The sequence below is a fragment of the Papilio machaon genome, chromosome 13 (assembly GCF_912999745.1).
Source record: "Papilio machaon chromosome 13, ilPapMach1.1, whole genome shotgun sequence".
NCBI lineage: Eukaryota > Metazoa > Arthropoda > Insecta > Lepidoptera > Papilionidae > Papilio > Papilio machaon.
Genome location: NC_059998.1, coordinates 7,820,204 through 7,842,771, shown reverse-complemented (window position 1 = coordinate 7,842,771; position 22,568 = coordinate 7,820,204). Strand labels below are relative to the sequence as shown.

At 34.7% G+C, this 22,568-nt stretch overlaps 3 protein-coding genes across 3 annotated transcripts; 2 read left to right on the top strand and 1 right to left on the bottom strand.

Annotated features, from left to right (window-relative positions):
* Positions 1 to 59: 59 nt before the first annotated feature.
* On the bottom strand, positions 60 to 1,822 carry LOC106709187 (26S proteasome non-ATPase regulatory subunit 11). Its single transcript, XM_014500898.2, has one exon. It carries the CDS (start codon positions 1,667 to 1,669, stop codon positions 407 to 409), a length of 1,263 nt encoding a protein of 420 aa, XP_014356384.1. The 5' UTR covers positions 1,670 to 1,822; the 3' UTR covers positions 60 to 406.
* A 232-nt stretch (positions 1,823 to 2,054) lies between these two features.
* LOC106709173 lies at positions 2,055 to 3,989 on the top strand. The gene has a single exon (XM_014500885.2). The coding sequence runs from the start codon at positions 2,055 to 2,057 to the stop codon at positions 3,987 to 3,989; it is 1,935 nt and encodes a 644-aa protein (XP_014356371.2).
* Positions 3,990 to 4,312: 323 nt separating this feature from the next.
* LOC106709174 (WAS/WASL-interacting protein family member 3) lies at positions 4,313 to 22,543 on the top strand. Its single transcript, XM_045680608.1, has 8 exons — positions 4,313 to 5,061; positions 6,862 to 7,163; positions 16,837 to 16,960; positions 17,088 to 17,292; positions 18,643 to 18,749; positions 18,876 to 19,033; positions 19,634 to 19,838; positions 22,393 to 22,543. Exons 1-8 carry the CDS (start codon positions 4,725 to 4,727, stop codon positions 22,467 to 22,469), a joined length of 1,515 nt encoding a protein of 504 aa, XP_045536564.1. The 5' UTR covers positions 4,313 to 4,724; the 3' UTR covers positions 22,470 to 22,543.
* The last annotated feature ends 25 nt before the right edge of the window (positions 22,544 to 22,568 follow it).

Below are 22,568 nucleotides of genomic sequence, written 5' to 3'. Positions count from 1 at the left end.
TAGACATTATAACATGCAAATTAATGTCAAAGGTGGGGTTTTCAAAACAAACAACAATATAGGAGAACGGCTTTTATTCTCAATAAAACAGAATGTTATAATTTGTCACTAGCTTAGGTAAGAAAAAAAAAAGAAAATTTGTAAAATTGTATTAAGAGATTAGTACTGAACATTTCAAACTTTAATATTTAATTAACCGGAAACTAATACAGAATTATGAATAAGGTTTTTAAGTTTTTTTTTTTACTTTAGACCTCATGTTATATTTTAAATGAAATTACTTGTTTTATGGATGATTAAATGAAGGGGGGTTGCTGTGAAAAATGTTTTTCTTTTGTTTATAAAATTTTTGAAAAAGAAATTCACTTTGATATATATTTTAAAAGCTACAACAATATACGGAGGCCTATGATAGCTTCTTGGCTTTCTGGTACAATGTGTCAACAACCTTACTCATGTGATGAATGGTCTCCAGTACTGTCTCATACGTCTTCTCCAGGGGAGACTCGTCATACACTATCAGTACACCCTCCCCTTGGTCCAGGATCCCATTCAGTTTCTTATCCAGGATCATTTGAGACAGTTTCTTTTCAACTTGTACTACAGGCAGACGGATTGAGCGAGCAACATGTTCCACTTGTACTCTCATGTAAGGTTCAACTATACGACACAAGTTTTGCTCCAACATTGTATCATACAAAGCCCCCAGATGTGCACGGACCACTGCATCTTCCTCCAGTTCAGGTTTATAAGTTTTTAAGGCCGCTTGGAAGTCTGCCAGTGATCTTTTGTGGGATGCGGTTGCTACAGCACGCATTGCTTCCATCTCTTTACCTGCATACTTTAAAGCGGCTTTACTTCCACAAATTGTGCCTACTTCCTCAGCCTGGTTGAGCATGATTTTAGACAGCAACATATATTTTAGTGCAGTCAGAGCTTTTGGACTATCTGCACCATCATAACCTTCAAATGCTTCATAGAAGTATGAGTAAGCAGTTTTGAAATCTCTCTCATCTGCTGCATGTAATATTCCTGACTGCAAATCTAGGGCTGCCTGCATTTTGGGTGGACAGTAGATGGCGTTGGCGGTGGTCCTGGCCGATGTTAAGGATGCTCTGGCTTTAGGCAAGTTACTTAGGGCATGATAGGTTTTGCTTTCCAACAACAAAACTTCAACAAGTAAATTTTTGTCATCTAACTTCTTTAATTCTCTGAGCAGAGCGGTGGCCAGGTCCAACGCTTCTGTGTACATACCAGTGTCGTAGTATAAGGCGACGAGGCGGGCTTCCAAAGATTGCCTTAGGAACGTTCTGCGCTCTTCTTTCGCCCATTCTATACATTCTTTGCACAGCTGCACTTCTATGCCGATGCCTGCTTCCAAGTCTAAGAAGAAGTCGACCAGTGAGCGTACCAACTTTGCTGCTTTTGCCTTACTTATAAGGCTAAGGAATGGTCGTGTAGCCTTTATTAATTCTGCGAGTTCTTTTGCTTTGCCTTCCTTCTTGTATTTCTCCCCGAGATTCAAGATTCCTTGTTCTTTTGCACGTATGTTTTCTTCGTCATCTTCGGGGACCTCGCCAGTGCTGACCATTTTGTCTGTCATGCGTACGTCTTCCTCTCTGTTTGCTGAGGAGACGCGCGACCTCTCGAATAACATTGCACCGGCCATGATGTATATATTTATCACTAAAAAATCTGTTATAAAAGGACACTATAATTGCTATACTTTTTCTTTGTAATTTTGTATAATCGCAAAGTCATCGACGACCTTTTCTGAAACAAATCGTAGACGCGTACAAAGTTGCCATGTCGAAACGCTAAAATCACAGACAATCCGACAAGGCATGAGGAAAAGAAAAATATTTTTCCCTGCGCTGAAAAAATAATTCAGGGTGTAGTAGGTATATAAACCTTTTTTGCTATTTTATTGATAATACTGTAAGTTTACTGTCAATCACATTAACTGAGTAAAAAAATCTAAGCTTTGTCTTACGAATGTAATGCACGAAAAAATATTGTAACCAATATTTAAAAAAGAAGGATTAAGGAGCAAAATGGCTACAAAACCAGTTTTAGGTCCAGAGGAAAGTGTACAATTTTTATTTGAGATATCCAAGGTCGTAAAACTATTTTATGAAACTCCAGTAATATTTTTCACCAATAAAGATTACTCTGAATATGTTTTTAATACGATGTGTGAGTTACGATTATGTTTACAAACCGATAATAAGAGTAATTTAATGGACATCATACTCGATTTTCACCTACAATGGCTGCACGCAGTAAACGATATCGAGAATTTTATGAAAATAATGAAAGATCTGACGAAAGATGAAATCTCTCAGGCGATTAGTTTTACTATCGATGCCATGGCGCTACGCCTAAAATATTATGAACAATATATGAACGTGCAGCGACAACCGCTAAAAAATGAAATTCAAGCAAACATTATATCTGACATAGAAATTGTAGAAGAAATGCACGAACATGTCATTCATATCATATTGGAAAAATTAAAATGTTTTCGAAGCACTGAAATGCAATATGAATTTAATTTAAAATTAAATCATTCAATAGAAGAATTTCTGCATTGGTTAGACAAAATATATGACAGTCTTGCGATGCTGTTGTGCAACTACATCAACTTTAATGTACCCCATCTTTCTGGGGATTTAACTAAAACTTTGCAACAGATCGTTGGAGATATGAAAAGTTCGAAATCGATAAGTGCTCAAAAAATACTAGAACAAATCGAAAAACAAGATAAAGACCTGAGTTCCATGATACGTTCGACTACGTGTCACAGTCTTGAGATTTGCAAAGTTCTTGATAAAATAAACATAATTGAAGATAGAATAGCCAGATTAGAAAATGAACCTCTTTCAGCGGCAGTGATGGCTTTAAAACATAAGAAAGGCTATTTGGAAAAAAGACTTAACTCTCTTGAAAACATGAAAATAACTTTGAAAGATATCGAAGATGCAACAGAAGATCAATTGAAATCTAAGCTGAGTGATGATAAACTGTGTGTATGCGAAGATTTTTATCAATTACGAATTTTTAATCATCAGCTACCGACAGAGGAACGTGAACGCTTAGTGACAGAATTGTGTTACTTATGGGATTTAGCGATTTTTGGAGACCGTAGTCATAAATCTATAATTTCGATTCTTAGTGTCGCGGATATGAAAGAAGAATTTACCGACGAACTTGGAACTTTTATTATTGATGAACACAGCAGAAAAATTTATAAATTGCCTGATGACGAAACGAAATATCAACCGAATGAAAACAACGATTTAGTGCCTCTTACTGATGATAATGAGCATGTATATTACTATGATGAGTGTGGTCGGTATTTTATAGATCCAAACACTAGACAACGGGTATACAAAGCATTGGATACTTCCAGTGAATACATGATGAGCAGTGCTGGTGTACTATTAAAAACAAAAGAGGTGCGCGAAGGCATAACCTATTATTATGACAATTATGGACGATACTACATTAATAATGATGGTAAAAATATATATAAAGATGTTGACGCACAAAGTGAATATGAAAACGATGGATTTGGAAACCTTGTCCGTATTCGTAGCCAAACATGTATATACAATGTTTGCCCTGATGATGAGAATGTAACTGAAGATTTCACGTATATTAAACAAAATGTTGGAAAGGCATTAAGGCAATGTATTGCACAAGTTATATTACAACAACCTGCCGATCCTGTAGAATTTTTATCAGAAAGCTTAATAAAGTATCGAGAAAACATTGAATTAAAAGATAAAAGAGCCAGGGAAAAAGAGGAGATGGGAATCGAAAAAGAAAATATAATGATGGAAGAAAGGGCCAAACAAGAAGCAGCAGCCAGAGCAGCTGCTCAATTTGCTACCGGTGGTAGTGAAGCGAGCTATGACTCGAATTTACAAAATTATACCCCTTTACAGCCAGAAGATTTGGTTTCGATCGATACAAATACAAAGTAGGATGGTTTAAATTCAATAAATGTTTTATTTTGTTTTATCAACATAACATGTATGTGTTTGACTGGAACTTTATTTATTAAATTATATAGTATAAAAAAATGTTTTATTTTATGTTTCAAACATATAATTGAGATGTCACTCTATTCGTAATCTTCCCCGGAATGTTATAAAGTCAAATGAATAGAGTAAAAATGCTCCATGCATAATTTTAAAAAGCATCAGGCTCCACTTCCACTTTCAACAAGACTAACCAGGATCAAGGCATCAACCACAAATTTACCAGCACCAGCACAAACACTAATAATTTTTGCGTCTGGTCACATTATAATTGACAGCTGCTGGCCGCCATGTTGCAAAATGTGAATTTGACCAATTTCATTCACTTTTGTCGCTTGAGATAAGGTTGTGCTTGTAGACGATAAAAAAATTGACTTTATTTGTGTTCCTTACAATAAAGAACGATATAAATACAAAAGTTAGTGAATGAATATGAGGTGACCCATGTTAAAAACAATTTAAATGTCTGCGTACTTATACCATGATTAATCTTTTAGGGCAAGGCTCTTGTGTGTTTATGTAAATTAGCATGGATAAGTGTGAAGTGACGTATCGACCATCTATTGACTACAACGTGCGGCGCTCCAGACGTGCAGACGGCCACTAGCGGTTCGAGGGAACAGTGTTGAACCGCTCTCGTTTTCGGCTGATGGAATATTGTTAAAAAAAATATTAAACATGGCTCCTAAGCCTCCTCCGTTGGGGCCTCCGCCGCCGCCTGGGCCGCCACCTCCTCCTATGTTTGGAGGACCTCCGAAAGGTGGAGCCCCGGATAACAGAGGTGCTTTACTTAGTTCGATAAGGCAAGGGACAAAATTGAAGAAAACTGTGACTGTTGACAAAAGTGGACCTTACATACCGGGCAAAACACAAAGTTCGTCTAGCTCTTCATCAATTAATAATGAAGTGAAAAGTGTTGCACCAATGCCCAATGGTGGGGGAACTATTGGGCCAGGTCTTGGTGGTTTGTTTGCCGGGGGAATGCCAAAGCTCAGACCCACAGGAAAGTTGGCAGGTAAATATATTTATCTCATGATTATGTTGTAAACATTGGAATTATGTAAACAAAATTTTTAGTCTGTTATAAATTTAGGATTTGGCTGTTATTTTTAGTTTCCTCTATAACATTAAGTAGATTTTTTCTGTAAGATTTTGTAAAACAAACAAAAAAATAGGTATAATTTTCAGACATAACTTTATTCACATGATATACAAAAATATGTTAATTTTTATCAATAATAAAACTTTTTATTTATATAATGAAAATCTTTATGCACTTTGTAACAAACTTATGTTTTATTTTTAGTACTAACTTTAAAATCATTTAATTCTTGGTATTTATCATTAAATTGCATAATAATTTGAAATTAATTACAACAGAAATTATTACAATGATAATAATAATTAAACTTCTCAGAATTTAAAAATAGACATGATCTTAAATACAAATCTGTTCAGTAAAATAACTTAGTTTTCCTTAATTAAAAATGTATGTACTTATTATTAATTTAAGTTACTTTAAATTACAATAATAGACACTAAATAGTATGAACAAAAATACATAGACACATACATTAGTCATAAAAAAACTTTAATATATTAAGTTATCAAGTGCAGTCAAATCTGGATAAATGAGAAACCTATAAGTGATAGTCATTGTCTGGTCCCAACAGACAACCTCCAAACAAGAAACTTGGGTTAGAGGGAAACCTGTATATGCAAAATAAGTGTTGTGGTCCCTTGGCCTCTCACTTATCCAGGTTTGACTGTATACATATCTGTTTTGTAGTTTACAATATTAGGTCTGCAGGTCCTGGGTTCGAATTCCGCCATGTACCAATGTATTTTTCAACATATATATGTACATTTATTCTTATGGTGAAGGATTGTGATGCAACCTGCACATATCTGTGAAGAAATTCAAAGATATGTGTAAAGTCAACCTGCACTGGACTAGCGTTGTTGACTATGGCCTAAACACCCATTACTGAGGGAAGTTCCGAGCCCCTCGTTGGGACGTATAGTGAGCTGATGATTCCGATATTAGTATTTATTATATTGTGAAGTATGAGTCATCATTGGTTTCTGAGAATATAATTTCTTTATAAACCATGTTGTCATCTCTCTCGTTATCTTTGTCACAACAGAGATAACAATATGTTTTAAACTTATATATTTTGGTTTCGGAAACCTACAATCAGTCAAGTAAAATTACTCAACATAGTTAATTTACATCATTATTAGATATAACTTAGTTGATATTTATAAATTAACTTAATAATATGCATCATTCTGTTTTCATTTTAAAAATGAATAACAATTTATTCTTCTACCGGTTTTTTGGCATTGGGAATATTATGAATGAATATGTAAAGAAGTTTTAATTTGTAGAGGTGTTAACTTAGTAATTTCTTTTGTAAAAATGTACTTTCTCTACCAAGATATGGTTAAAAATATGACAACAATTGTACTCTCCATTGATAAAAAAAAAAATTAACAATGCTGTTGCAATCTATTGTTTAATTACAAAGTTGCTGGTTGGTTTTTGTTATTAGTACTCAGTATATGTATTTAATAAACAAACAAGTGTTTTTACCTGTATTTTCGAGAGGTTTAACTCTGCCTATTATCTGATAACTCGAATTTGGCCTCCAGCACACTCACTTATTAGGTGAAACAAAGAAATACTTCAACTTGACTTGATCCTTGTGATCGTAGTATTACATCGGGAGATTGAAACAATCGTGTAGAAGCTAATGCTTTTGTGGGCTCTGCCACTGTTAATTATTTTTTTAATATGATGTTTTCTTTACAGGTACAACAATTAATGGGCAAGTTAGATCAGACGCGCCTCGATCGCCTCTACAAATACCACAGAAGCATCATTCCCAAGGGTCGTCGCCGGAGAAGACGAGACCCGGTCAACCATCGCCCTTGCCCGGAAACAAGCTGAGCGCCATCTCAGCGGCGCTGAACGAGGTCATGGCCGCAAGAGAGTCGCAAGAGTCCCCCAGGGAATATAATAGAGATAACCCTCGAGTTAGGCGACAGCCCAGCGAGGTGAAGACTAGGGGCCCGCCGCCGCAGCCGCCGGTGCAGAAGCCCGCGATGCCACTGGTGAGTGTCACACACTATGTTATTGATTACTCATCTAGGGAAATGTCACAATTTTTATAAATTTTACTTTGTGGTCGAATGCTACCTAAGTATTTCAAAATATGTGATGGTGAGGCTTACTCTAAAATATGCTAATATTCATACGTAGCATATGGTCGGAAGTTTCGACCTTCAAACAATGTTTGGACAATTAGCTAATCGGATCTATCGGCTTATATCAAACGCGTACAAAGTCAAACAGGTGGAGCGCTCCAATTCTAATGTAATTAATTAGAACACGCCCACACTGAATAAAAGCTACTCTTCGATTTTTATACGTTAAAACATTTTTCTTTTATCAAGAAATAGTTTTAGCTTTCCTTAATTTCTACCTTAGGAGTTTTCGAAGTAGCTCTATTAATTTCTGGTACCTAGGCCTTTTCACATTACTATGTAGAAGATGTACTAGATAACATTTCAGAACGATGCCCACGAGTTCGATAAATATCGAAGACTTTTTGATTCTACATCCATTACCTTTTTACACACATTCTAATTTGAAATGTTATTGTCTAAATTAATATTACGTACATTACGTAAGATATTAACGAAAAGAAAGTAAGTACTAGTAAAGAGAAAGAGGGACAAATACGCTGAGTGTTGTTTTAAAAAGTTGTTGCGGCCGTATACAAAGTGAGGCAAGCCTCTCCGCTGAAGATGTGACCATACTTGTGCTCGCTTCATTCTTATTGTGCAAAGAGGTTTTATTCTATTTTTGAGTCGTGTTGCGTTGGTCTAAGTCATGTTCAGCTGTTTCCAAGAAGAACTTGATGACAGCATAACTGCACTTATGTATTTAAAATTTGACTTGTTACACATATACAACAGGTAAATAAAATAAAATTTTCTGATGGATTTTGTAATAAAATTGTCGATCATAACTCGCGAAATATGAACACGAACAAAGACGCGGTAAAAGCTAGTACGTTTATAAATATTTTGAGCGCCCCCACGCATTGCTTCAATATTCTCACGTGGAACATGCGAGGTACTTAAATATCGCTCGAGTGGGGAGGTACGATATTTAATTTAGGTGCTAACCTCCCACCTCCTTAGCGGCGGTTTTTTTCGTAACACGAAATTCCTTCACGTATCGACGTACCGAAAACAAACAGTTGATTATGTGACTTGTATTTAGGTTAAGACTAACCAGCAATATTGATAACTATCTAATGTAATATAAGTTGTATTAAATACGGATTATGTGGATTCGAATATGCCTTGCACTTGGGTACAATTAGTGCAAATTTGGACTTAGTTGGAATACTCAAAAATGATAATCTTAGTATTATAAATGCGAATGTTTAGATGATGGATGTTTGTTTGAAGGTATCTCCGGAACGGCTCAACGGATCTTAATGAAATTTAGCATAGTTGTAGAACATAGTCTGAAAAAACCCATAGGCTACTCATTAAGTTTTTTTTTTTAATTAAAGCTAGTTAAGTATACACATCTAATATATAAAATTCTCGTGTCACAGTTTTCGTTCCCGTACTCCTCCGAAACGGCTTGACCGATTCTCATGAAATTTTGTGAGCATATTGAGTATGTCTGAGAATCGGCCAACATCTATTTTTCATAACCCCCCCCCTTCCATTTAGTTTTTTTTAATTGCGCGTGGACGGAGTCGCGGGCGACAGCTAGTCTAATATCTAAAATTCTCGTTTCATAGTTTTCGTCACCGTACTCCTCCGAAACGTCTTGACCGATTCTCATGAAATTTTGTGAGCATATTCAGTAGGTCTGAGAATCGGCCAACATCTATTTTTCATAACCCCCCCCCCCCCATTTTTTAAATGCGCGCAGACGGAGTCGCGGGCGACAGCTAGTAACTAATAAATCTTTAGAAGTAAAATTAATCAAGGCCCCTTCAAGTAATGATTACCACGACTCAAAAATATACACGTAATGTATTACGAAAACTATGCCTCGAACCATATACTTGGTGATTCATTAGACATGCCATTATCATTACACCATAAAACAGCCTTAATATGTTATGTCATGAATTAGCTGTTAGCTTGTAGTATAAAATTACAGACGTTTATTTCACTTATCTGTTTTATCAATTGATTAAAGTCTCGCCCTCTTTATTGATACTATGAAGTATTCACTTAATAATGTTAACAGGAAGTACCTACTGTTAATTGTCACGATGCGTTACCACTGCCCATGCACCTTTACAAAATATTGTCATCTCGATGGCTCTTATTCGAATAATTATAACAAAATGTTTCTATACAAGTGTTTCGTAAATGGAAACTTTTAAGAGACACTTTGGCTATGACATTTTGAATATAAGTATATATTGTTGATAGTAAAACTATTGTCATCTCAATATATATCAACTTCATTGCAAAAATATGCATCTCGTCTTAGTTTCTTGACCTATTTTTAGTTGAGCTATATTTGTAACAAGTCTAAGCATTCTAGGTTACATCAAAATGTTAACTGAACTGTTTTATTCAAACTATTTAAATATTACTTTGATACTTTCTTATTTGATATTTTGGATTGCTCAACTTTAAACGATATGAACTATTCCCGCCCTTATTCAAATAACCGCTTTTTGTATAAATGCAACGTTTCTTCCTTTTACTCGTAATCATAGTTCATATTAATATTATAAATGCGAATGTTTAGATGGATGGATGTTTGTTTGAAGGTATCTCCGGAACGGCTTAACGTATCTTGATTTTGGCACCGATGTAGAACATAGTCTGGAAGAACAAATAGGCCACTTATTAAGTTTTTTTTAATTCCTCGCGGACGGAGTCGCATTCAACAGCTAGTTTATTATAAAAGCTTGATACACTATCCGTAGTATAAAATATTCAAATAAAGCGAGGAAACACGCTGCACGTTTGCACTTGAGGCGACAACCGACTGCTCGAGTACACTCGGTCTGTGAACACCTGTGTAAGCCTATCTTAACCCACACTATTACACTATCTGCACCTCAAGAACCTTTACATGTCGTACAGGAAAATTACTCACTTGAATTTTTAATTACGGAGTTTATTGGTTTTTTCATTGAGGGCAAGAGACGATGATTTTAGCATTTTTCATAACTTACTAAAGTATATTTGGTTATTAATCGTTTATTCATTATGGATTTAGATAATCCTAAATCTACATAAAATGGCAGAGCAAAAGGGAACTCTGTCCTTTAAAAATTGCAGCCCCTTCCCCCCCGAAAATCATAATTATGTACTATTCTTAAGAAACGGGATTCTTACCACGAATAGGCTGTTTGAATCCCGTTTCTTAGGAACAGTATAATTAAAAACCACCAAAGTCTGAAGTTACATATCATTATTATGGATACTTTTCTGATATGGACCTATCATCTCGGAGCCAAACTCATAATTTCGAGTTCATTACAATAAACTACTTTACCTTTGAAGTCATTTAAACTGAGAATTTAAATATCTTAACAAGTCACAGTTTACCTCATCTCCCTGGCCTTTTCCCACTCATGTGGGGTCGGCACACAAGGTTTTATAAACCTTAAAGTTTTGGCTTAAATTTTTACGCTCGGCCGCCTGTCTGTCGCCAACCCTTTTGGGAAGAATTTCTTAAAATCTATATCTATATATATAAAAAAAAGTCGTGTTAGTTACACTATTTATAACTCAAGAACGGCTGAATCGATTTGACTGAAAATTGGTGGGCAGATAGCTTAGAACCAGGAAAAGGACATAGGATAATTTTTACCCCGTTTTCTATTTTTTATTCCGCGCGGACGGAATCGCGGGTAAAAGCTAGTACATAATATAATAATAAAAGTAATTTATTTGTTATGAATGATTCCATGAAGTTGGTTCGAAATCATTTAGCCAAAGTTGGTATTTGTGTAAGATAAATCGCAATGTTATCTTGATTACCTAAATCTGACGTGAGATATTGATAAGACGTATGAAGAAAGATTTTCAGAACAAACTGTTTATCTCAGAATGTCTATGTATCAAACCTTGTAAATGTTAACTCTCCAAGTATTTTTTTATGTTTTATATACGGTTATTTACTGTATCTTGACCGCTATGAGGCATGTAAGTAGTTTTCATTTATATTTAAAAATAATATTAAATATATGGGATCAGTCTTATTCCCACCAGATCAGTTTATTCATTAGGCGGTGAAGTACAATTTGTAGCTAATCCTTTCTCGTCAACAATTGGAACGTAGAATAAACTTCTTTTTAAATATTGGCCAGATATGTCATTAAAAATACCAAAAAGGGAAACTTAAACTAGCCGAGATAAATACCAGCCTTCAGGTCGTAATATCGAGGTTTCGATTTCTTGAACAATTATAATTCCATTTAATTCTTTATGTTTTGTTGTTAGTAATTCATTTGATTCAAGAGAAACGAGTTTAAATGATCTTCAAGCAAATCAAAATAAAACTTCCACGTGTAAATAATGAACGCCGGTGGCTCTGGGGTTAAACACTTGACTTGTAATCTGCAGGTCCTGGGTTTGAATCCCGCCGTGTACCAATTTCTTTTTCGATTTACATTTGTATTTTTATTTATTTGTATTTGTATTTATTTTTCATATATATCTGATGTTCTTACAAACATATATGCGAAGAAATTCAAAGATATGTGTGAAGTCAACCAATCCGTTCTTGGCCAGCGTGGTTGACTATGGCCTAGACACCCCTAGGTTAAGGTAGGCTCCGAGCCTCGGCGGGGATCTATAGTGAGCTGAGGATGATGTAAAATAAGTATTACGAGGTTCAAACTTAATGGCCATCTATGGGAGAAAGCACATTTATTTGATTCCTCCGAATTGACACTAAAACACATTGGTCTCAACTAATTAGATTTACATGAATATTTTGTTGTCTAGACTAGACAGATAATGCCTACTTAAATTTCATTGTCTTAATGTTAGTTAGCGTTGCCAGATTCGATGACAGTTTGCCACTTGTAAGGGTTCGTACTTCGTATGCACCTGGCGTGTTCACAGATTAAAAAACTTGATAAATGTTCTTTATAAATATTGCATAAGCTCCCTTAACTACAAATAATAATAAAATTATTTAATCCATTCAGAAGGCAAACGAATAATTACAAATTAAATAAAAAATAGTGTAAAAAAACAAATATGCTGAAAAGGAGAGATAAACACAAAAACTATAAGAAAACAACCGGCGCGGCGTGATGTACATGTGCATATTAACAAGTATAAATTATATGAAAAAATCTGTTGTTTTAATATTTACATTTATTCTAAACCTCGTTTATTTAAAACTACTCTTCTCCTTGGGCTTTTGCTCCATGGTCGATGAAGGAAATTGGATCTTAATGTAAGAAAAATTAGTTATTAAAATTATACATTTGAAACCTAATTCAATCGAATAAATGTGAAATATCAACACTGATAAATCTAATATATAAAATTCTCATGTCACAGTTTTCGTTCCCGTACTCCTCCGAAACGGCTTGACCGATTCTCATGAAATTTTGTGAGCATATTCAGTAGGTCTGAGAATCGGCCAACATCTATTTTTCATACCCTCCCCCATTTTTTAACTGCGCGCGGACGGAGTCGCGGGCGACAGCTAGTTAGATATAACTTGTTAATTGTTGAGATAAATCTAAAGACAGCGTAGTCATAGGTATTTTTTTTTACTTTGTAATACGGAACTTTATGTTAGTCATGTAATAAGTGAAGTTAGTCATCAATGTGTATAAACAATCAAGTGATAGTAACAATTTGCGATTGAGAAAATGTTACAACGATGTATTACTCATTGCTTGAATGTTAGGAATCCTAATTAGTTGAATTGAATAGGTCGCGATGTCTGTAGAAATCTGTTTATAAGTTAATGAAACAATGTTATCATTAAATAGGTATGCTAGATCTAGACTTTGATCTGGGAAATAAATTAAAAAAGAACATAAAAAATTTCATTAATTTTTAGACAAACATAATAATGCGTATCGATGTAAAAAAAAGATCATTCACACTTATTTTATAAACATTTCGTACACATTATAAAAAAAAACTTGTCAAGAACTCATTAACCAAAAATTTCAGTTATTTCCGTAAAACTTCATTGTTACTGTGAAAATATCCTTTAACAAAACATCGATAGACTACGACAAGTTCTTTACAAGCAGTGTATTGTCAGTTGTAAAATTGTACGGCTTCCGAGCCCATTGTGAGCTTTCTATCCATTATTCCAGCCACTGGAATATTTGTCGAGCGACTGATACTCGTAGTATGAATTCATTTGTACTTTTTATTTTCTGTTCCATTCATTTTGGAGTTTATAGGACTCTTATTAGCTCAACTCAAATGATGCCAAAGGTACAGTGTCGGTGCGAGCAAAACAACGAAAAAGCATTTTTTTTTACAGAATAAATCTCTAGGTTGGATTAGATTTTAGATTGATCATTGATTTAGAATTTACAGTTCTTGAATAAAATCTGAATGGTAAATGAAGATAACTCAGATATTTGCAATTCTTTGAAAGTTACCAGATTTCTCCAATATTTTTTACAAGTATTCATTAATTTGGAAAACAACATTAGATAAGGTTATAAAAGACAAAACAAACGGTTTATCAGATAAAAACAGATATGGAAGTTTATCTTGCACTACTTATTAAAATCTATGCTTGTTGTGTGTTGAAGTTCGAGGCACAATTAATTTATCAAACTTACGTTCGGTAATCATGCTTGGTTACCGAACGTCAGTTCCAATAATTTCGATAAAACTGTCTTTGCATAAAGCTTCCTTGCGCTCACTATAAGACCTTACCACTGTTTTCTAAACTGTAAATAAGCTCTCATAGTTAACTCCAAGTAAACAAATATGACTTAAAGTTTGTTTATCGCAGTATGCTTGTCTTATTAGCAAATTTAAGTTTTTGAGTACACAATTTTGAAAACTCTAAATCCGGTTTTAAATTATCAAATCTTTACGGAAGGAAATAGGCTAGTGTATATTTTGTGAGTCACTTTTATGCGAAGTCGCGAGCCTGTGGTTGCCCTTTGAGGTTCCTATTCAGGCTTTGCCAACATTGTTATTTAGTCATCAGTTCATGACTCAGAGATATCATCTGAATCATCACGGTACATGTAGTTTGCCATCCCTAAAGTAACTTGTTTAGTGTTCCGATATATACAAAAAATCTTTTTATTTATTTCTTATTCCTTTAGAGAAATTAAAAGATATACTTAAAGGTTTATTTGAGTGTGTTATTTTGTTTTGATAAATGTAAATTGTCGATGTCAAGTTTTTATGAACGAAAAGAAGATTAAAGATTTTATAGTCTTTAAATCAACTATAACCCATGCAAATAATAACATATTCGTATAAAGTAAGTAGCTTGTATAAAACAAAATGAGATTCTCCGAAATGAAGACCAGTGAAAAATTCAATAAAGCCTTATAATTTCGTAATAACAAGATAAGGATTGTAATGTCGATATAGTTATGACAAGAAATCATTTTTTTATAAGTTTTCTATAAGTTTGTCGGTCAGACGTCTCTATAGATAATTAAACTACGTTACAGTTAACTATTTTAATAACATTGAAAATTGTTATGATACATAGTAACCGTTACTGTATAATGATGAATAAATTATCTTCATTTATATACGCCCTCAATCAGCTAAAAAGAGTAACAAACCTGAAAACAGCACTAGCGGCATATTATGCTTATGCTCACTCCAGACTTGCTTATGGTATCATACTGTGGGGGAATAGTTGTGATAATCAAGAAATATTTATTATACAGAAAAAATGCATAAGAATTTTGGCAAATATAAAACAAAGCGACTCGTGTAAACCATATTTTGTAAAACTTAAGATACTTACATTGACCGGCATATATATCTCTGAGGCCAGTAAATTTGTTAAAAATAATTTTCATTTATATTCACCCATGAAAACAATTAAACGTAACAATAGATATAGAAACAAACTTAATATTCCTTTTTCAACAATGACTCTAGTGACAACCTCACCACATACAATGTTAATTAAAGTTTATAACCATTTACCTAACTACATAAAAGATATACCAAAGACTATTAAATTTATAAAAGAACTCAAAAAATTTCTCATACAAAAAAGTTATTATAGCCTGAGCGAATTCTTTAATGATAAAATGTCAAATTAAAATTTATAAAAAAGAGAATAGGGAAATCGTTAAAATTTAAATATACTGATTGAAAATATTTTAAAAGAATGTTAAATTTATATTTTTGTAAAATAATATTAGCAGAAATAAAATGTTATTGAAGTATTGTATAATTAGCTTCGTGTTAACCTTCTCTATAGATTGTGAAATTACTATTTATGTAAACTGGAAAATGTTTAAAAGAATTTAATTAATATTGTAAAACACTCTGGTACCTACATATGCAACTGTATATTGCTATGCCCTTACAGGGTGTTACATCTAAGTTCTAAACAAGAAATACTGTAACATGCAATAAAGGAATAAATAAATAAATAAATAAATGAGATACAAGGCACAAGAAATGCTTGTTTTTCTTTAAGATTCCAAGAGGAAATTTTCCTATACACTATCTCATTTGAACTTGCATTAGCTTGTCCGCTTTCGCCTGATTTATTCCTAATAGCATTCTACATTATGTTGTACCTTGTATTACCTTAATCTAACAAAAACCTGGTCACTGTCAAGTTTACTGTTGCAAAATAATCAACTATACTTACTTGATACAAAAACCATTGGACAGATGTTTATGATATGTTATGCGAGTAAAAGATAAATATCTTAAAAATGTTTACTTTAGTTTCTAACCTTATTTTTCAATCAAATAGATATGCATTATTTATAGTAGCCGTAGATATATCGTTTCGCATTTATTAGTATTTGAATACTGGTTTTACAGCTCGTGTGTAGAATAAAATGACCATATTATGTGTGGAGTAAAAAAACAAACAGTATTTTCGAGTAGAACTTTGTTTACAGTAATTTTTTTTGGATACTTTTATGCATTTTTGATGAGTGGCCGATTAGATTATCCTCTTAGGGTTGTGATTATGTGAGTTAATGAGTATAGATTGCGGTTCAATAGATCGCACTAAGTTGTACTAGATGCAATCTTGTCAATACTTTTATGACTACTTTGTTACAAGTACTGAGTCATTGCGAAAATCCGATCAGATTACCCTATACTCCTGTCTACACGAAAACTTGCATTACATCAATTACAAAGCTATTTTTTTTTTGCAAAATACATACCTAAAAGTATATAAATGTTATCTATATGTGTGGGATAATTTGAATTAAAAATGTTTATTACCTTGATTATTTTACGTGTGTTGTACATGTTGATATTTATATGACAATGTCCGACACCGGCACCAGTGATGACTCGACGTAATCAAGAAGGTCAATATTTTGAGCGGAAGAGGGGCTGCCGGCGCGGTAGTGAGTACATCACTGATGAGTCATATTTAGGTCACTGTCCGACTGCATTATTATAAATTTTTATATATGCACTATACAAAAAAAAGAAAGTTATTTAGAAGTACAATCTCATACAGATGTTGGCGGGATATTTTATTATTGTTTTAAAACGCAATGTTTAATTCACCATATGTCAAGCGCATGCGTAAAATTGTTTGTTATTGTTGCAGAGTTCATCAGACTCGGTGCTCACGTCGGGGGTGGAGGGCGGGGAGGCCGGGGCGCCGCCCCCGCTCGCCTCCACGCTGCACCGCAACAAGAGCTCGCTGCATGCCACCTCACAAGCCTCGCTGGGTGAGTACTCGTGGACAAAGAGCAAGTTACGTGACAACGGCCAGTTTTTGCAAGGAAAAAAAACGAAACAGTGGAAAGGAGCGAATCGTTTGTGGTCCAGGATAAAGCATACAAGTGTTGTTTGCAGGAGGCAGCATGACTTCGCTGACGTCATCGCCGGCGCCGGGTCCCCCCGCCGCCTCCCTGTCGACATCGGATCTGTCGGAGCGCGCGCGGCCCAGCCACGGCAAGCCGAACGTGGCGCCCAAGCCGCCCGCGCCCTCGCCGCCGCCTAAAAAGCTCGTCACCAACGGCAAGTTGGCCGCGCGCGCCCAGAGCATGAGGGTGCCCAGGTATGTGGACCCACAGAGAGCAATGTCTTGACAATAGAAGACAACAGCAATTTAATAAACATGTTACGTGTAACTACGATTTTTTTTTAAAACAATGTATGGATACAAGTAAAATATCCAAGACGTAAATGTTGTATACTGAGTCATGTGGACCCTCTCGGAGTTTTTAAAACAGTTCCGCACCACGCGGTGATCGTAATTAACTCTTCGTGAAAACAAATGCACTTTGTTTATTTTTTAAATCCTGTGGGAGATATGTTTACGGTATTTTGATCGTGACTTGGGAGAGACCATATTTCTATTCTCGAAATGGATACAAATATGTTTAGGAGATTAGTTTAGTTTGTTGATCCTTTCAACATTTTTACTTAATATGAATAGTTTGGTTTAAACACTATAGAAACCGATTTCTACGCAATTTTATTAATGTTTCCTTTACAATATTTTCTTTAATTTAAAATTTGTGTTTGTTTATTGATTGTGTTGTCATTTGACATGATTATATAATGCCAAAAATTTGTACTTTGTATGTAGAACAAATGTATGTTTGTTTGAATGTATCTTTCAAAAGGGTCAACGGATTTTGATGAAATTAAACACAGATGTAGAACATAGTCTGGAAGAACACATAGATTACTTAAGTTTTTTTTAAAAATTCTGTGCGGACAGAGTCGCGGGCGAAAGCTAGCTAGTAATAAATCATAACGGACATTGAATGATTTTACTGTTTGCATCTATATTTGTCTGTCGACCGCCCATTTTGCGACATCCGCTATTGAACCTTTATAATTCAAAATATTTTAATTAATATAACTTGATGTGGAGGAAGCTTATGCAAATTGTATGATAATTATATTGGGAAAAATGTCGCACACGTGATTAGAATTTTATAACATACATATTATGTTGTATGTTGTTGGTTAGCGTGGTATGGACATGTTATGATGAGGGAAGAATTGCATGTGGCATAGAGAACGTTTAGTATGAGTGTGGAGGTACACCGGTAGAGGTAGACCTAGGAAGAGATAGATGGATTGCGTGAATGATGACATGATCAAGAAGGGGGTGACAATGGAGATGACGGCAGACAGATTCATTTGGAGGACGGAAACCTGGTGCACCGACTTTACGTAGGTGGGACAAGGTCAAGGAGATGATGATGATTATGTTATATGTTTTTCGCATAGTGTTTAACTTAACGGATTGAAATTGGATTACTTTGTGTTTATACTATTTCTAGGGCAAGACTAGAAAATGTTAGTATCTAGTATGGATTTTAACAATGTAAAGTTTTGTTCACGTTACACGTATTGCACTAGAATATGGATATAAAGAATGTGATTGCGGCAGATCTCCGCCGGTGTCGCCACCGTCACCGCCGGGTCTGACGCGCCCCCCGCAGCCACCCCCCGCGCAACCCCCACACATCGCCACCAAGAACCCCGCCTCGCACTTTGGTGAGATTACCTTCATTACATTTTAATATTGTTTTTTTCTCTAAAGAACGCTTCAAGTTCCATATGGCCATTGTTTATGTCTAATTTTATATGAAATGTATGTAATGTGTATGTGTGTGTATGTAGGCACGCTGCGTGCTGTGCGCGCGCTGCGGCCGCCGGGCGTGTGCCCCCCGCCGCCCCCCGCCGCGCCGCCGGCACCCCCCGCGCCCCCCGCGCGTCACACCTCGCTGCACGCGCCCCCGCCCCCGCCCCCGCACCACCCTCCACATCACCGTCAGAATGTGAGTGTACACGTCACATGACACACACACACACACACAAATTACGTTATGTGGGATATTTGTGACACAGCTAAAGCAATTGTAAAGAATCGAAATTCATTATGTGATATTTATGATGAGTGAAGTATAATTACATGGCTTTAAATTTAAAAAAAATATGTAAAAAATTTACAATTATGATAATGATTACCAATTATTTGTAAGTACATAAAAGTACAACATCGTTTAAGTTAATAAATTTAATAAAAAATATATGTTACCTTAAAAATGATTCGTCGTGTAATTCGCGACGCCATCATTAATACTCTAAACCGTGATCTGTGAAACAGATACACATTTAATTTTTATAGATAACGGAAATCGATTACACTGCATTTTTAATAATAAACATTCATCGCATAGATAGGAGTAAAAGTTTCTTTTTCTTACTAATATTTTTGACTTAAAATATTTTTATCCAGCTCAAGCTGAATGTTATCATGATTTGTTTTCTAATAAACGGTCATGTTTTATAGAATAACTGTAAATAAACTTTCTGCCAATCCAATCAAAATGGGTTGTACGTACACGTATTTGACGGATGCCCTTTGGCTTGCGCAGAGCACGTCGAGCATTTCAAGCGGTGCGAGTGGTGTGAGTGTGGCGAGCGAGGCGGGCGCTCCGCCCCCTCCGGTGCGGGGCTCTTCGATGCGCGCGGCGGAGCTGGAGGCGCGCTACGCAGACCTGTTCCGGCCCCCCACAGCCTTTCCCCCACCGCCGCCGTTCCTGCGCATCGCCAAGGACTACAGCAGCGCCGCGCTCGCAGGTAAGTACGTCTGACACACCAACAACACAGTACTTTTAGCAGCAGATGTTATTTTGCTACTTTGAAAGTCACATTCGAAAGGCAACGCTCATAACAAAGTTTAATATTGAACTGAACGTGCGAGTGAGAGCACGGAACAAGAGATAGAGAGACAAGATCGACCTGAACATAAAGTTTATAAAGTTTGCAATTTTTCATCAATGTTTTCTTATAACATTATCAAGTAAAATTATTGTCCGTAAACAGTTTTTAAAGACAGACCATTAGTAGCGATACCAATTCGAATGTTTCTTTATCTCATGGATGAGATACATTCAAGGTATGTTTTCGAGGATTTTTACAAAATGTTCGACTGATAATCGACTGTATTTAGTCTTAATATTTTGCTTTGTATAGTTTTTTTTTTGGTTTTACTTGATTATAAGTGAAATGCACAAAAACGTGTTTATAGTCATACAGTATACAATAGAGTTAATATTGTACATATAGGATGATAATTTCGCAATGCAATATGTACAAGTCATAATTTAGACGTAGGGAATAAGTTGATATGTTAATTTTCTTAGTACATTAATTGGATATTAAGACCAAATTTGTATTGGATTGTTTGTGATTGTTTAAAGGGAGAGGAATATTATGTTGTCTGTGTGCATGTCTGCATGCTTGTCGTACTAGACATCCCGTATTGGCATCATTATAAATGTGATGAAACTTCTTTAAATGTTATAAAAAATAAGAAATTCTATTTTTACACAACTCCTACAATACATTTTCAAAAATAAGTACATTTGAATCAATGACATGGCTTCCATTATCATTGGATTATGGCATTTATGATTGGCATTCCTTTTTTTCATATTTAAAGTAACTTCATTGTTAAATTTTCATTCAGAATTCATTGAAATAACGAGAGCTTACATTCGAGATTTCATTAAATATTTTTTTCATTCAAAAAAAGCTGTCGCTCATTAATTTAACGACCCTTAAGCTAGATTTAGTTAGCGAAATCAAGACTAAGGGTCTGCTTATGTAATCATTAAACGACTGTTCTCTAGTAATGTTACAATTTATTTTGAGTCATTATATTAATGGTATATTTTATAATATTTGTATGGATATTATTTTTATTAATTTATCAATGTATGTATATTGGTTATTATACGTATCAAATTTATTTATTTTAAAGTTGTATTATTTTACATTATATTCATAAAAGTTTTATAACTTCATTTTGAATTTTGTTTATGTATTTTGGTAACTTTGGTATTAAAAATTTTTTCTTACTGTTTTGTTTATTTTTGTGACATAAACTAGCACATTTTTGATTTTCTAGTTGCCAGATTGTAGTTTTTAATGAGTTTCACAGGCTTTTAGTTTTAAAATTTGATACGTATACATGCTCTTATCCTGCACGTAAACTTTGTAAACTTGCAATAGTTTAGATTAAATTTGTTGTGATGTTTTCGTTTAGTTTATAGCGAGGTGCCATTATGTTCATTTATTTACAAAATAAACTGCGATACAGTTTTTATTTCACAGTAGAAATGACAACAAATTCATTAGATCTCTTGACTGATCATTATTTTAAATATGGGAATAAAGTTTTTTAATCCAGTATTATGATAAAAGTATTTAATTTATTTAAAAGTACACCAAACGCGTTTTATTTGGGAATATGTTTTATATTACGTGAATTGTTCGCCAGTGGAGAGATTTAATGAAGGCTTTTTTGTGCGAAGTCGCGACAGATATTGTGATAATTATGTATTATGCTTATGTATTTTATAGTTATTATTTTTTAATAATAAAAGAGTAATAATTATTGAATCGTTGTCGAGTATTTTATTGTTCAACCTAACACTAGATGTTGTCGGATTGCTTCATGTGACAGTAGATGTTGGATACAGCATTATGTTGCACATATTTATTTAAAATTGTCTAGTGTTTTCTAGAAAATGGTCTTTTAAATTATTCTTATATGAAAAAATAGATAATTTTAAAGTGCATCTTTTCATAATTTTGTTTTAAAGGTAAACTAGTTGTATTTGACGTAAAAATGAGATTTAGTGTTATATTTATGACAACATAAACATAAAATTCAATATGTGACCAACGACAGTACTTGTTTTGTGATCTTGGGTAAGTGTTATTTTTTTTTTTTTTACATTTGTGCGACTTGTAGTTCTGTAGTTGACATTGCATGAATTCATTAATGAAACTAAACGCATCCATACATTTTCCATTATACTAACCTTTGGATGTAACATGTCATCACATGTTAAAAGCCTCGCATGTCGTATGAAAGCATGTTGTTAGTAGGAGTTTAATGTTATCTTATAAGTATATAATTAATACTGTATTTTATAGACCTATAACATATTTATATTTTTTGATTTGTTTGTAAATAAATATAAATACTAAAAAAACGGAACACCCGTAACCGATGAGATATTTGTTTCCAGTACTTTAACCCACTAATGACACAATTTGCAACCTTTGTGAGTGTCAAAGTTGACAAGATGTACAAACTGATGATATGTTGTTATTGCGACAGTGAACAAAGCGCAGGCGCCGCCGCCCCCGCTGCAGGTCCCTCTGGAGGGCTGGTCGGGCACCAGCAGCGCCTGCTAGCGAGCGCGGGGGGCGCCCGCCCCCGCCACCCCCCACTCCGCCTCCACCGCGCACCTCGTGCCCGACTCGCACCCTGCGCACGCGCTGCTCTCCGTGGCA